We start from the raw sequence: 16,681 nt of genomic DNA on the forward strand, positions 1-16,681 counted from the left end.
AATATTATAAGCTACCCAGAGTTGCTTTGAAATGAGATGACCAGTGATGGAATTATTAAGATAGCAGAGAAGAAAGCAAGAGCAAAAGCGGAATTTTTAAATGTCTTGCAGGAAAAATATAGTTTGCACGGTAAGGTTGCAGCATGAAGAATTAGGATAGTGTTACTGAAACAAAAGCACACAAAGTGCATGTGATAAGAGGAAATGAAGCTGAATCAGGCTGTGGTACATGGAGCCTTATCAAGAGAGGCTGATAAGTGCTGGTACTGGAGGAGAACCAAGGAAGAAATCTGAGAAGAGTGTCCAAAGCTGGTCTGTTAGTCCGTGCTGTATTATTCCACAACAGAATAATACAGCACGTGGGTTTAGGCTGTGGGTGTGGAGTTGGATTTTTGCATAGTTTTCTTTCTATGTGAAAGAAACTGCTGGGTCTGGGCATGTCTCTCAAAACAACTTGCCATTTGGGTTGACAACTTGAAAGTTTTGTAACAATGCAATGTGAACTGTTATCTGATAGGTGGTCATTGATTAAGAGGATGGTCTGGGGAGATATTATTGGTGGAAACTGGTTTTGTTCTGAACATTGGTTTATACAATGCTGTTAGGGAGAAAAAACTGAAAGAGTGATAGGAAGAATGAATTGTTATTAGGTTCTGAGGATAGAATGAAAACTAATGTGAGAGCTCGGCTTGGGGTATGGATTAATAGGAGAGGGTTAAGGAAATGTTGGTGTTTTGGTAAGGTTTGGGCCTCTAATGGCTGCTGAATGACTAGTCAAAACCTTTGTACTAACCTTCCTTTTGGATCTCAATTCTGTCTGGTTTATCTAAAATCTTGAATTTTGTATATGAGCACTGCATATTCGCTTACTTTGTGTAAGTATTGTCTTTAACAAGTTACAAACAGGATAGCAGAAAAGGGAATAATATCTTGGCTATATGAAACTGTCTTGATGTTTATGACTCTGCAATACATCATTTGAATAACAGTCCGCTAAGAAAAGGCTGATGTATATAACACACTGGCTGAATGAATAACATGGTTTTAAATTAACTGTAAAGTTCCTTACCAAATTGGTTTCAAAGTGGCTTAGTTCAAACTGTGGATGCAGGTAAGAAAAAAAATAAGATGATGAAGATCCTTCTACTGTTACTGAAGCAGATCTTGCAGTCAAGATAAAAATAATCTGGGGATCGTATTTCCAGTTTAATTTTTTCTCTCTCCTTTCTATTAGTCTTGGAAATATTATCCATGAATATATTGTAAAAGGAATAGTACAGATTGTCCTGTTATTTGAGATTGTTCAGCCAATTCTAGCTAATTGGACAAAGAGATATCTGAAGTGCACATCTCCATATCTTCATATATAATATCACCATTATTTCTCTTTCTGTCAGATGCATTAGGTTAATCATAATTCTCCACAGTACTGTTGTTTTTCCATATATTATCCTCCTGTTGATTATATTTCATACACGCAGCTGTGATGAACCAAATATGTACAAGTATTTTATACATTATGATATCTTTTGTATCAAATATGAACAAAAGTGTGTGAAATGTGAATAGTCTGTGTTTATAACTTTTCTAAATGTATCACTAATTGGTGTAAGTATAAGCAGTCCTCACTTAATGACCTTAATTGGGATCAGACTTTCCATTGCTAAATGAAATTGTTGTTAGGCAAAATGCCACATGACTGCACCACTTAGTGATGTCACTTCCCATTGCAATCGTAAGGCAAGGACTGCACTGTCATCGGAAGCTTCACCTATTCCACCCTGCTTGCCTGCACTTCACTTTGAAAAGGACCAGCAGCTGCCTTGGCCAGCTGTACTTTGCTAGCAGTGGAAGGAAGAAGATGGAGTGTGGGGCTGCAGGAATAGATGCGGCAAAGGGCTGGGTGGTCAAAAGGGCAGAATGGCAGGTAGAAGGAATTGAAATACATGCTTTGGTCATAATTGTAGGTGGGCTGCCAAGTGCTGAACTTTGATCACATGACTGGGGCGCTGCAACGGTATAACTTTGAGAACTGGTTGCGACAACCATTTATTCAGCTCTATCAACTTTGAACAGTTGTTGAACGAATGGTCGTTAAGCAAGGACTACCTTTATGCAATTTACATTTTAGTTAATTTGAGAAAATCATATTTACAACCTTTATTTATTGTATTTATTGCATTGTATTTAGCAAATGATTTTGAAATAATATAAATGAATTCTAGCCATTTGAATTCCAAAAATATATGGATACATTGTTTTTTACAGGTGGTAATTCTGTCAGTTCCTGGATTTTTGATGAATTGTGCTTTCCTTGGATGGATAACTTATAAAATTAATAAATATAATTGGTCTTGGGATGATAGCATGTTGTTTGGCATAATTCTTAGTACAACAGATCCTATCCTTTCTGTGGCCTCTGTAAGAAACCTTGGTGAGTTAACTTTCTTATGCAGTATGAAACCTACTCCTTTTTTTCTGATGGTATCATTGCCAGAGTAGTATATGATATGATCATAAGAGTTGAAGAAGCTACAGCCAGTTTAATGAACTTCACTGATGCCTAGTATATCAATGTTGAGCCTATTCATTTTGATGTTACATGTTCTTAATTTGAAGGTCTTCGAACAGCAGAGATCTCTCTTTTTACTAGGAGCTGTGTCAATGGCTGGAGGGACCATTAGGATTTACCCCATGTCATAGATACTCCTGCTACCATGATAGTGTCTTTCTTCTTCCACTATAGCTTTATTGGTACCTCCCAGCCAGGGGGATACACTGGTACCATATTTCTACATTTTTGAGTTGATCCGTAAAGTTTTTTGGCGGGGAACACTGGAGTAGGTCTTTCCATAGGCCAGAGCTATGTTGGTCAGTATAATAGCCTTATACTGTTCACTCACCACCACTACAGTGAGGTATGGTTGCAAGGGGCAAGGGGGGCTGCTAAAACAAATAAGTCCAAATCACATCTGAAAAAGTAATTAATGGCTACAGAATTCATAGATTTGATAGAGAGAACATTAGGATTGATTTCAATTTCATAAAGTCATAGAGTCATAGACCTGAAGGGGCCATTTAATCATGAATCCAAACTTCTGTTCATTGCTGAAGTACAGATTAAAGTACTTTTACAGAGGAATATTCATCCTCTTAGAACATCCACTGAAAGGAAACCCACTAACTCCTTGGATAATTGATATTCTGGGCAATATTATTTCAGATACTGTAGTATCATATCTGTTCTGTCCCCGTCTCACACGCACACAAACAGTCAGCCAGGAGTTAATAAAACCAGCAGTCAGGAATTTCTTTGAGATAACAGAATTGGCAGCAACCCAGTAGCTGCCTGCAAAAAACTTTACTTACAAAGGGAGGTTTTTCTCCTCCGTCCGATAAACCAAAATAAGTCCACAAAGTCAAAGAATTGTCTAGTCCAGTCCATAATAAATCCAAGGAGGGCATATAATGAAGTTCCAGAAACGCAGTATGACTTGCTAGCTTTTCAGTTTTGTCCGTCACAAGGCCTGAATGGCCATCACACCCTCTTTTATCCCCTGTGGGGTGTGGTCCAGTGACTCAGCTTAATCTCTGGCATGCCTCCTTCTCTGCTGCGTGTGCTTGTCTTTCTGACGCTGTCGGGGATCCAGCCAAGACTCATTTCCGTCGCTGTCTAACTGCGGCTGCTTGGAAGTGCCTGGCTCCTGGCCTATCTTTTGGCCTCTGGAGGACACCTGAGGCATTGCCAGAGAGGAGGGTCCTGGAGAGGGAGGCCTTGCCAACTCCTCTCCTTCACTTTCAGAGTCTTCTCCCTCTGATAAGATGGGCTCGGGGGTCGGAGTCACAACATTATCTTCCCTATGACCTCTCAGTCCTGATTATCCCCTACCTCATCAATCAGCCCTCTTTTACTTTGGATCTTCAGGGCTGCCACACTTAGTGCTGTGGGAAACTGGGAGGGGGGATTGTATGGAGTTGTGGAGATATCTAGCCATAATAACATTCTTTTCTCTAAGAGTCAAGGACATTCTGCCTGCACCTGGAATGGCGTGACTGGGAGACATCTCCAGTTGGGAGGGTGCATTGAATGGACCATGTGATGGACATGTGGGTGCAGGGCTTTCTTTTGGGTGGGGAAAACCTGGAAGCTTTCAGATTCGGGTTTTCCCAGATGTGCCAATATGACATCTCTATTAAAATGGAACTTTGAGGAACTTCTAGCTTTGGGGTCTTCTTTCATTGGGGGTGTTACTTGGAACCCTGACATAATGATTGTTTTACTTTGAATATAATTGAAGAAGTCTAGCATCCTTTGCCAATTTCACCTCATTCTGAGCATGGTCAATCACAGCAATTAACTTTGAGACATTATGAGCATGCATAATGTAAACTGGTAATGGGATTTATATCGAGAAACTCATGATGCTGTTATTTCATCATTGCTTTTTAGATAAAAAATTAAGTGTGGTAATGCCCCCTCCCATTAGATTTCTTTACTTGTTAACAATAAAAGTGAATCTTAATTCACTTAAATAGTTGTCTTTTGAGGGGGGGAGTTATGGCTTTTTTATTGTATTTTTATTTGGCTTTTATTTTTGTAAACTGCCCAGAGTCACTGAGAGTGAGTTGGGCAGTCATATAAATTTTCTTAAATAAATACATGACTAGATTACATTAATTTTCATATTTTTTTCTTAGGCCTTTCAAAAATAGTTATCAACTTAATTAAAGGTGAATCTTTGTTTAATGATGCAACTACAGTAATTGTTTTTGAATTGTATAAGGACCTTATAAATCAGAGCCACCAGGAAGTAGGTATGTGTCTATTTTTATGTAACTTTTTCTTGCATAGAATAATATATAGTAATACCGTGATTCTCAACAGATAATTTTTAATTATATGTTTGCAAGGCCATTCGAATTACAATATTTAGTACTGGTATGTATTAATCATTGTTGTCATGCTGCCTAATACAGTGAGTAATGATAATTACTTTATTATTTCACTCTATTTGTACACTATGAGAAATAATTGCTGTATAGCAGGGGTCCCCAACCCCTGGGCCATGGCTCATTACTGGGTTGTGGTCCATTGGGAACTGGGCTGCTGAAGGGTGGGTGAATGGACAAAGCTTCATTTGAGCATTCATAAGATTTAGATTGTGTGTGTGAAACCATTCCCCTGCTACTGAAATCGCCAAAGCCACCTCCCAGCACCACCGGTCCGTGGAACCAAAACAGTTGGAGACCACTGCTCTATAAAATCTTAGTTATATGTAGTTTGCAGAAACTATGGATTGTGAAATGGGCATTTCATTTTATTGGATTTAGATGTTGCCTGACTTCAAAATGGGTCTGAGCACCTCAAAAAAGAAAAAGAAAAAAAAAAAAAAACTAAAGGCAGTGTCATGTAGATAACAAGACAGCATCTGACAATTCAATACAACATTTACAGAAATTCATCCACTGAGGAGGCCTCATCCACCGTAATGGAAGACCTGGAAGAAAAATTAGTTTGTTTATTTATATTATATGTATATAGCTACCAATCCCAGACAAGTGACTCTTGATGGTTCACAAGATTAAAACAAACAAACCCCAAACATACTCCTCTGGTACCCAAGAATGCACTGTTAATCCCACTTACCATCAATAGAAAGAAAACTCATCTGCCTCCTGGCAAAATCTCCAGAAATGGCCAGGTCTTCAGTGCCTCGTGAAAGGCTAACAGGGTTGAGGCCATTCATATGTTGGGAATGATGCTGCCTGGTCCACCTGATCAGGTACTACTATTGAGAAAGCATGACTGGTCCCATACCATGACATTCTTTAATAGAGGAAACCCAAAACATATTCTCTTTACCAGATCTGGTGGGGTAGGCAGAAATAATAGGAGAAAGATGGTTGCACAAGTAGCCTGGTGATGTGCCATGGAGGTCTTTGTAAGCAATAATCAGTATCTTGAATTATATCTGGAAGCCTACTGAGCCAGTTCAGCTCATGGAGCAACAATGTTACATGCACATAGTGAGATATGCCAAAAAATTCCCAGTGAGTCCAGTACATCCTCAGATTGTTCACCAAATTTAACTGGAGAAGTGCATCTTCATGCACTTTTAAAATAGGTATTAGACATAATTGTCTTGAATGATAAGCGTTGCTGTAATTTCTTTAAGAGAGTCACAATTGAATGATACACTCCTAAAGCTATTCAAAGATTTATATATTTTGTTGCCTACTAAAATGTGCCCACATATTTTAGATTACTGTATGCATATTGTCCTCGGAGTAAAATCATTACTGGTAGAATGGTTCCAATTCTATGGTTCCAATATCCAATTACATTTACATTCTATGCTAGTCATGTTTTAGTCCCATTTGAATCAATGAGTTTAAGTCTATAATTTTGTTTCACTGTAAGACTTTATATTGTTTTAAATAGTATTACTTTGATTTGACTAAGGCAAGAATATAACTTTAATCTAGGCAGTATATGATATAAAATGGGATTGTTAAAATTATGATAGTTAGATATGCAATATTAAAAGTAATTTAATAAAAACAATCAAATTGTAATTATTTTTTCCTTTTATAGTTCAAGAGATTTTTATAAAACTGTTTTTAAAATTTTTTGCAAGTGCTGCATTTGGATTTTTGAGTTCAAGGCTAGTTCTTTATTGGTTGCAACATATTTTCAATGATGGAATAATTGAAGTAGTTTTAAGCTTCTCCATGGCATACATAATTTTTTTTATTGGTAAGTTCACGATATAATCTTTATCAAATGCTTAATTTTAAAGTAGACTTGCTTACTTTTGTATAATAATGACTTTTTTCCCCTTTCTATCTTCAGCTGAATGGCTTGGCATGTCTGGAGTTATAGCTCTTGCTATTCTGGGCCTTCTTTTAGATTCGGTATCCTTTAGTCCAGGAATGGATATTTTTCTTTACAAGTAAGAGTTTATCTCTTTACCTTAAGTAAATATTTACTTTCTCTCATTTACATATAATATAATATAAATTAGTGCCATTAAAATGGCTGTAGAATGGTAGAATGAATTTCCATTTTGCAAATTCTTTATTTATAGTTGTAATTGTATACCAGGTTTTTATAAAAGAAATGGTAAATATGAATATTGATAAACTAAAATTATTATAGTTTCAGTCTATAGAATTTATGTTTTGCTCACAAGAAATCTCATGAAAATGGGCTTGAGTGAGAAGTCAGAGAGACAGAAGAAAATTATTTGTATGCCATCTAAACTGCTGCTCATTGACTGCTGTGGCCAAGCTGATTGAAGTGGTCTCAGGCACAATGGTGGAGGTATAAATCTTGAGGCTGTTTTGAATTACTCAGTTTGGATAGCATGCTCCAACGAAAATCATAGGGCGATCTCAGTGTACTCTTTTCCTGATATCGGCCATGCAACATCAGCTGTAATCTGGTCTTTTTACCTAGATGCTAGGTGAGTGGTCTGAAAGTAGAGGAAGTTGAAATACTGCCACAATCGTAATTAGAATGCTTCCTAGTAAAGAATGATCTTCAGTGGTGATGAATTTCCAGACTAATAGGCTGCATTGTAATTATTTGGTATCTAGAGGTTTCACTAGCAACTGTGATTGGCAACTTCAGAGATGAAATTGGTCTGCTCTGTAGTACACTTCTTGGGAGCTCACAGACTACTGAGCAGGAATTGATTTGAGTTTTTGTATTTGCAAATGAACTAATTTTTAATTGGACCATGCCATTGGAATTCTGGAAAGCTAGCTGATTCTTCATCCGGATGAAATTATACTTGGTCCAATTTGAAGAAGTTCCAGAGGAGCAAATTTTTTGATTGGTCTTTGAAATACATTGTTGTTTATTATTTGTCAGGTGAGATTGCTGAAGATTTTAAGTGTCAATTAAGGGCTTTTTTATTTTGGTGTGATGTAAAGTTGGAATCAGGCTTTGTTAACCTTAAGACTGTCTTCTTCTTGTAAAAGTTACCGTGTTTATAAATCTCAATAGTTTCCCTGTGGAACTGTGCATGATAATTTGACATGATTGGTAGTAGTCATGTGTCTTTAAACTGAATTTTGTGCCCATTATGTAGCCATAAGTGTTCAACTACTGTGGATTTTTCAAACTTTTCTAGCCGACAATATTTTTCATGTTCTTTTAGATGAATTAATACTAAGTTTTATAGTTCCAATATATATCTGTCCAAGCTGCTAAGTATAATAAATTCCTTATGATAGAAGTGGACTTCTGCCAGCATAGGTGACTGAATCCTTTCTTGGATGTTTCTTGTTCATTTGTAAAAAAAAAGTTGTATTTCTTTAGTTCTTCTAAATTTTTCTTTAATGGTTTAATAAGCCCACTATAGCAGTACTTTCACTTATTTCTGCTATGTACAAGTCCTTGTTACCCTCATTATGTCACTTATAACAATCTAGACTTTACATTGGAGACCATATTAACTGCACCTGAAATCATCCTTGTTGCTAGTCAACTGTCTGTTTTGTTTTGAAGGGTTTATAAATTCTTTCTTCTTCCCTGAGATACAAATTCACTTGACTAATCTATCCTCACCCAGAGATGATGATGAATTGGATTTGACATCAGTGGATTCATAGACTTCAATCATTTTGCTTAGTATCTGGCAATAATTCTACACAGTCTTCTGATAATCTCTCATTACTGAGTTGATATGTACAGCTATTCTTGTGGCAGATCCAATAATCTAGCTGACCACACCCAGTTCTGCCTCTCCAGTTTGCTTACGTGCTTACTCTCTTATAGTTGATGAAAAAAGTTTCACAAAAAATATTATTTTTCCCTCTAGTTTTTGAATGTTTGAAAATCCTGTATTGGGTTTATGGGTAGACCATTGAATTCTCATTAGCCATCCTGCTCCAATTTTCTGTGATCATGGTAGCAGAAGTTAATATCTATGGTCCAAATCGGTATTGACATATGGAAGACTAGGACCTGGCCTATAAGAGGAGCAAATGGTATAAATCATATATTAACAAATATTCTGGATCCTGGAATTAGCCTTCAGTCCCCTAACATTTTTGGAGTCTGTGCAGACATTGCATTTAGCTGTGCTGTGGTTCTATCTCTTGTTATGATGAATCTGCCATATCATCAGTAAGTATAACTTCGTAATCATGCATGTTTGTGACATACAGTGATTTCAGTGAGGGATATGTTGTTTATTTATAACTCTGGTTTATTGGCTAATCATCTGTGCATTCACCCAACTCTGGTGACTTTATTTGGATTGAAGGTCAGGACACTTTTTTGGGACCAGATTCCACCCTTCCTCTGCTTCCACAGTCATAGCTGGTACATCAAAGACCAATCCTCTAGCAGGGAGGTCACTGATAGCCTATTGCACAGGTTACCCAGGCTTTGCCCCCATCTCTCATCCTGGGATCTTGCCTGAAGCTTGGACATGGCAATCTGCCAACAACCAGCCTATCCATTCTTAGCTCATGAGCCATATAAATGGTGATGGGCCAACTTGGCCTGCAGGATGTAGTTTGCTAAACCCTAATGTAGGTACATAGCCACTGTATTCTGAAACATTGCTATTAATGAAGAAAATGAAAATGCAGTGTTAGTGCCCAAGAACAAGTATCACAGGATAAATATGAGGCTTCCTAAAAAAAATCAGTTGTAGAATATTTCAAAGTTTACTCTGTGCAGATGCAGAGACTTATATATAAATACAATCACTGAGAGAAGACAAAGTTACAGGTAAGCAATCTGTTTCTTTATAAGCCCCCATATTATAAAATCTATAGTTTTCTCAAGAACTGAAATGAACAGAAAATATTTCAAATATTGTGTTATGTGGCCATCATTTCTGTATTGATGTCAGTGGTGAGTTGCTACCGGTTCTCCCCGGTTCTTATGAACCGGTAATGGAAATTTTGAGTAGTTTGGAGAACCGGTAAATACCAACTCTGCCTGGCCCTGCCCCCAGTCTATTTGCTGCCTCCCAACTCCCAGCTGATCGGCTAGAAGGAAAAAATCAGGGCTCACCTGACAAAGACGAGAAGAAAAAAAACAAGACACCGTCGCTTTAAATTGAGAAGCCAAGAAGCCTCCCAACTGATCGGCTAGAAGGAAAAAATCAGGACTCGCTTCTCAGCCAGGAGATCACTTGGCAAAGAAGAAGGGGGGAAAAAAAACACCGTTGCTTTAAATTGACAAGCCAAGAAGCAGCTGCTGGAAGGAGATTTTTGCTTGCAGAAGTGACATTCAGCAGTTTGTTTCTCGGCAGCTGAACAACAAATTGGATAAGAGGAGGGATTCTTGTATGGTTCTATGTTTTTGAAGTTTTGGGGTTTGTGCAACATGGGCTTTGTGTTTCTAAAAAGGTTTGGGTGATTTCCATTGTGAAATATCCTGTCTTGAATGAGTTTTCTGCCTGCTTGTAAATGGAGCTGAACTTCTGGCTTGCACTTTCTATTATCTCTAAGCACCTGTAGCTGTTTTCTTCTTACAAAGTTTCCTTTATGCAGCTGGCAGGAATGTGGAATGAGTATCAGGCAGGTTCCTTGTTAGCAGCTTGATTTTTCCTTGCTTTTCTGGGAGCCTTTTCTTATGAGTAATATTTTATTTGGGGAAATGAAGAGGGGAGAGTTTGATTCCTTCCCAGGGCAGGCTAGTGGGGTGGGGAGGGAATGGGGATTTTGCAGTATCCTTCCCCTGTCATGCCCACCAAGCCACACCCACAGAACCAGTAGTAAAAAATGTTGAAACCCACCACTACATAAGTCCATCTTAATATGCTACTCCTGGTATGTGATGTTTTGTATACATACAGAGAAAGAAGCAGTCTTGTAATCTTTGACTTTTAGGCTTGCTGTCAAACATCAGCCATAATACTAACGATTGTTCTGAACAATATGCAGGTTGTATTACACGAATGGCTATTTTATATGTGAAATTATGGCTGAAATATTTCTGCACCTTTATTGGTTCACACTGTCAGGAAGTTTTGTCCTTAGTTTTAGGTTGCTTCTCTCTTTGTTCAGTTTCCATCCATTGCTTCTTGTTTTGCTTTCTGGTGTTTTGGAAAATACATTGCCTCCCCCCCTCTTTCTGGCAGCCCCTTAAAAGCCTGTTGCCTATCACATTCTTGGGCAAAGCATGTGAGCCATTTCCTCCTTTCAGTGGTCCATGAAAATGCATTTAATAGTATGTAGATAATAAAGTTGAAAAAAGGTGAACAACATTTTTACGGAACTATAGATATGTTGAGGCTGGGTGTGACAAGGAATGCCTGGGAGGGGAGGGAACAGGCAAGGCACCCCTTGACATGAGTGACATTGAGTTGGCCACATTTACCCAATCACATGACCATCAAGCCATACCCACTGTCACATGACCATCAAGCCATGCCCACAAAATAAGCCACGCCCACAGAGCCGGTAGTAAAAAAATTTAGAACCTACCCCTGATTGAAGTGGTATGGAATTATAAATGTGTTTTGATTTAATTTCAGAGAGGAAAGGAACAATTTATACTCTTATATTAAGTTTGGTCTAGTAGTTAAGGTGCTGGCCTAGGAACCGGGAAACCAGTTCTAGTCCCACTTTAGGCATGAAAAACTGGCTGGGTGATTTTGAGTCAGTTACTCTATCTCAGCCCAACCCACCTTACAGGGCTGTTGATCTGGGTCCACCTTGAGCTATTTATAAACAATTATAAAAGTGGGATAAAAATATCAATAAATAATCCCCTTATCACATTAGTTAATACGTTTTGAAATCTTGAAATGATATTAAAATGATTGAATTGGTAGTGTCAATGATTGTCTACATAGCCTAAATAAAAACATATTGAAATTGGTTAAATTTTGCTCATCTAATTTTACTTTTTAAAAATGATGATGATGTTATCTATTCAGTTGAGTTTGACTCTTGATGATTCAATGGCCAGCTCTTTCCACATCTTCTGATCTTGCCCTATTTCTTCGAGCTTTTCTATGCTCTGGCTGGTGTCAGGTTTGATAGTGTCCAGTCACCGTATTCTTTGATGGCTTGGTTTCCTTTTTTAAAAATATTTTTAAAAAATATTTCCAGTTTAAAATATAATCTCAAGTGGGTTAACATTTATTACTAACTAAACAATACAGTGATATAATAAAATGCATTTTATTATGTATAAAATAGAAATGTTTATGATAGATTTACGTTTGTAAAATAGTGAGGAATATAATTTAGCTTATGTTATACCGGTAAATGATAAATAATTGCTATATTTGTTTTCTCATTGGCATGTTTTAATGTCTCTCTTAATCTGCTTTTTCTTAAACAGGTTTTGGGCCATGCTGACATTTTTGGCTCACATTAATATATATCTTATAATAGGAATTGTGATAGCTCAAAAAACATTTCCAAATATAAATTCTCGTGCTTTTTTTTACATTGTAACAGTCTATCTTTCACTGAATCTTGTAAGGTAAATACTTTTTTACTTTTGTGGAAATTGACTAACATTGCCTATCAGCTTATATCAGTTAAGTGATATTCTTAAATTGCTGTCTTCTAAACATTTAGCTGGAAGTAAGCCACAGTCAAGCATGCATGCATGCACGTACGCACGCACGTACGCACACGCACGCACACGCACAGAATATTAAAATTCTTAGTGCTACAGTTACTGTCACTTTGAACCGTGAGATGAGTGGCATATAAATGTGATAAACAAGCTGTCAAAAATCTTTGATCCATGCATTGTAATTTATTTTAGCATTGGTGTAAAGTGCTCTGTTTGGTTGAATAACTCTGTAATACCTCTGTCATTGAACATGAATGTATATATCTTATTCTCATTATTTCTTAATGAGTTGCATTGTAATCAAGCTATAGAAGAACTGTTTTCCATTAAATTTTTGCTGTTGAATGTAGGAAGTATTTCCCTTCTTCTTTCATAATGGTTGAAATGAATTATGCCAGTGTTTTAGGGGCTGCATATGCCATGCCCATGAGGGGAAAAGCTTTCTGGAATACTCCAAAACTTTCACATTTTTGACTGTGTGTGTGTGTGTGTGTGTGTGTGTGTGTGTGTGTGTGTGTGTACACTTAAAAAAAACCCTGCCAGTCAGAGTCATCCTTGGTCTGGACATTGTAAACTGTGTTAGAACTCAGTAAATTACAATATAACTTAAAACTAATCATAATGATCTTAATCAACATGGGAGTATTAAGATTTTGTAACACCTGCTCTGTTTTGGAAAAAAGTTATATAGAGAGTATTTGAATAATACATTGGAAATCCAGTGTAGCATAATAGTTAAATTGTTTAATTTGAGGTAGAGAAACTCAGGGTCTTCCCATTAGATACACAACTAAGTATTCATTTATAGTGGAGTTCACTGCATAACTTTTTCTCTAATTCTGCCAATTATTTTTTCTCAGATTAATAAACTTCACAGGATTATGCATATAAAATAAGGGAAAACTCCCATGTATGTTGTTTAGGGTTTCTAGAGAAAGACAGTGTTTATATGAAAGAAACAATAACATGATATATTTTTGTTGAATAACGAACTTTTATATTGGTTGATAAATGCAGTCTTTTATCTTATAGATGATAACGATGAATTATTTGTTTAATAAATTATTTTAATTTTTGATTATGATATAAAATTTCACTAATATTTTAAATATAATTTTGCTAATTTTTATATTTTATTTACTTAGGTTTTTAGTTATTTTGACATTGAGTCCTTTTTTGAATCGACTCGGCTATGGATTTAATTGGCGTTGGGGAGCTATTATTGTTTGGAGTGGAATGAGAGGCACTTTTACTTTGAACATGGCTCTTCAAATTAGCCAGACAGAGAGTGAGACTCCAGCTGAGGCTAGCATTAAGAATCAGGTAAAAATTAATTAGTATCTTGAAAAATAAACATTTCTGATAAATTTATATTAGAAATTAAATCTATGCAAATCTTTTTAGCAAAATGTCCTCTGGATCTGCTTTTTAAAGCCTTGAAGTGAAGGCATACCAGCATATTGGACATTGTAATAAAAATATAGTTCAGTTTGACTTGTAAAAAATGAGAGATTTAATTTATATTAAAAATATAAAATAGGTATAAAGGTAGCTCTTGATTTATGACTATTCATTTAGTGACAATTTGAACTTATGACTATTGCAGCATTCCTGTGGTTGTAATTGTGATTCAGGCACTTGGCAACCATCATGTATTTATGGTATGTGCAGTGTCCTCCGGCCATGTGAATATCATTTGTGACCTTTCCAGCTAGCTTCCAACAAGCAAAGTCAATGGGGAAGTGGGCAAGGAAAGTCTCAAGTCACAATCATGTGATGACTCACTTAACAACTGTGATGATTCACTTAATGATCACAGCAAAAAGTTAATAAAATAGTGTGTAATCACTATTTGCTTAACAACAAATTTTCCAGGCCAAATTTTGAGCAGTCACTAAACAAATGATTGTAAATTAAGGATTATTTGTAAATTATTTTGTGTTAAAGGGATGTTAACATGATCAAAGAGTATCTTATTTTTTATTTTATTTATCAATTTTATTAGTCACCCATCTTACCACATGGTAACTCTGGGTAAATTACAATATTAAAAAGTTAAACTATGTAAATAAAATACTACAGAAATATAATAATACAAAATACAATAGCTAAAAGATGGGGGGAGGGAGTAGAATGAAGAGGTGGGATTAGATATTAATTTATCAATCACCCCCAACATGAAGGCCTTCCTTTGGAGCCCCAAGCCAACTGGCAGAACCAGGTCTCTAGGCTCTTGTGGAATGACAGGAGGGTTAGAGCAGATCTCACTTTGGGGAGCAAGATGCTCCACAGGGTAGACATAATGGCAGGGAATGCCCTCCAGAGAAGACGTAAGTGGGATGAGACAGTCCCTTAAGTAACCTGGACCCATGCCATGAAGGGCTTTAAAGGTGATTACCAACACCTAATTGTTTTGATTACTGATGTACACAGACATTTATTTTTATTTATTTATCAAATTTGTATGCCACCATCTCAGTCAAGGTGACTCTCTTATGTTACTCAGCCTACTGATTCTAGTGGCTTAATACCATATAATACAAAAAAATTCAGTTGTTTGAAATTTAATTCTGCAGCTTGCTATTTGGTTTGGATGAAAGAATGGGAACTGTTGAGAAATAAAAAGCTTTTGGAGTTAGAAGGACATGATCTGAGATTTAAGTGGCATGGATATTTGTGTTATAATAAAATCAAGGTTAATGTGGATTTCAAAAATCATTATGTTAGATGTACTGTATTGAGAATATTGAATTTATATAAATCCAGGTTTTACCCAAAAACACCTTTGTTACTTTCTGCACAAGATACATTTTGTAGGCAAGAAGTAATAGGCAAAAAACACATGGCTAACTTATAATGATATTGTGGGAAGAAAAATCAGGTGGAGTTCCAAGCCGGGAATAAGAGGGTTAAGAAAGAAAGTTTATTGATGAGCCGGACCAACAACAGCATGCTGTTCTGGAACAGCTGACAAATTAGCTTGATGAGTGCAAGGATTTTTATACAATTTACAGTACTTCGTAATTTTGAGGTTTGCTTTGTGTGCTTTTATTATTTGATTGATGGTGGGTTAATCCTATTATGTCCTAAAGGTCATGTCCTGTCCTTCTTAATCCCATCAACTGGAGCTGAAGCTGTTTTGTTTATGAATAGATTAGTCCAGATTTCTTAATGGGCACAAAATATCCATCTCTAAAGACTTGAGGCATCTGCTGGAGGCTGTTAGGACTGCTTTCTGCCTTTGTTAAGATTTTTCTCCATTTCTCCTTTAGGGAAATATAATATTCTGCCTCTTTTAATATTCTCCAAAATATTTCATTCTCTAGGACAGTGGTCCCCAACCCCCGGTCCGCGGACCGGTGCCGGGCCGTGGAGTACCTGGCACCGGGCCGCGCAGCGGCCGGGGGACATGAACGCTGCAGCGCAAAGGCTCCTGGGCCGTGCGCAAAAGCTCCTGGGCCGTGCGCAAAAGCTCCTGGGCCGTGCGCAAAGGCTCCAGGGAAGAGAGCCCCGCGCAGGTACGCACGTGTGGCCCAAAGCCCCCACCCCTGCGCGCGCTCAGCGGGCCACGGTAAAATTATCAAAGGCTGATTGGTCCGCGGCGATAAAAAGGTTGGGGACCACTGCTCTAGGAGAGAGGAGCTTCCTACAATATACTATAATTTTGTCAAGAGAAATGAAAAATAAAATCAAGAGAGGAACTAATGGCAGAGGGATATGTCAATGGTTGTCATATTTACATATTTAGGAGCCTGAGTGGCATAGGAGGCTAATGCCTCCTACTAAGGCAGCATTTAACATCCTGCTGCCTGCAATTACTGCGAGTTCAATTCTCACCAGACTCAAGGTCGACTCAGCCTTCCATCCTTTCTAAGGTGGGTAAAATGAGGACCCGGTTTGTGGGGGCAATAAGCTGACTTTGTATAAAATATACAAAAGTATGAAGGTGTGGTCGACAGGTAAATCCCATTATCGTTTTAAAGAGACAAAGACCAAAATAATCCTGGAACAAAGTTTATTCTTTGCAAAGGGCCTTTCTCTCTAAAGTAGAGAAAGACGGAAATAAAACAATTTACACGAGTTTTTATAGTCTTCAGGAATATCAGAATACACGTCAAT

At 37.2% G+C, this 16,681-nt stretch overlaps 1 protein-coding gene across 1 annotated transcript in view; it reads left to right on the forward strand.

Annotated features, from left to right (window-relative positions):
• Window positions 1-16,681, forward strand: part of LOC139310756 (solute carrier family 9 member C1-like) — a 108,165-nt gene that overhangs the window by 15,380 nt on the left and 76,104 nt on the right. Inside the window, exons 4-9 of the mRNA XM_070934980.1 lie at window positions 2,269-2,434; window positions 4,699-4,815; window positions 6,596-6,757; window positions 6,854-6,953; window positions 12,320-12,463; window positions 13,708-13,885. Coding sequence (XP_070791081.1) covers window positions 2,269-2,434; window positions 4,699-4,815; window positions 6,596-6,757; window positions 6,854-6,953; window positions 12,320-12,463; window positions 13,708-13,885 — 867 coding nt within the window. The remainder of the gene's footprint in view (window positions 1-2,268; window positions 2,435-4,698; window positions 4,816-6,595; window positions 6,758-6,853; window positions 6,954-12,319; window positions 12,464-13,707; window positions 13,886-16,681) is intronic.

Source organism: Pituophis catenifer, unplaced genomic scaffold, assembly GCF_029215685.1.
Source record: "Pituophis catenifer annectens isolate HBS135680 unplaced genomic scaffold, rPitCat1.0.hap2 SCAF_1, whole genome shotgun sequence".
NCBI classification, from domain to species: domain Eukaryota; kingdom Metazoa; phylum Chordata; class Lepidosauria; order Squamata; family Colubridae; genus Pituophis; species Pituophis catenifer.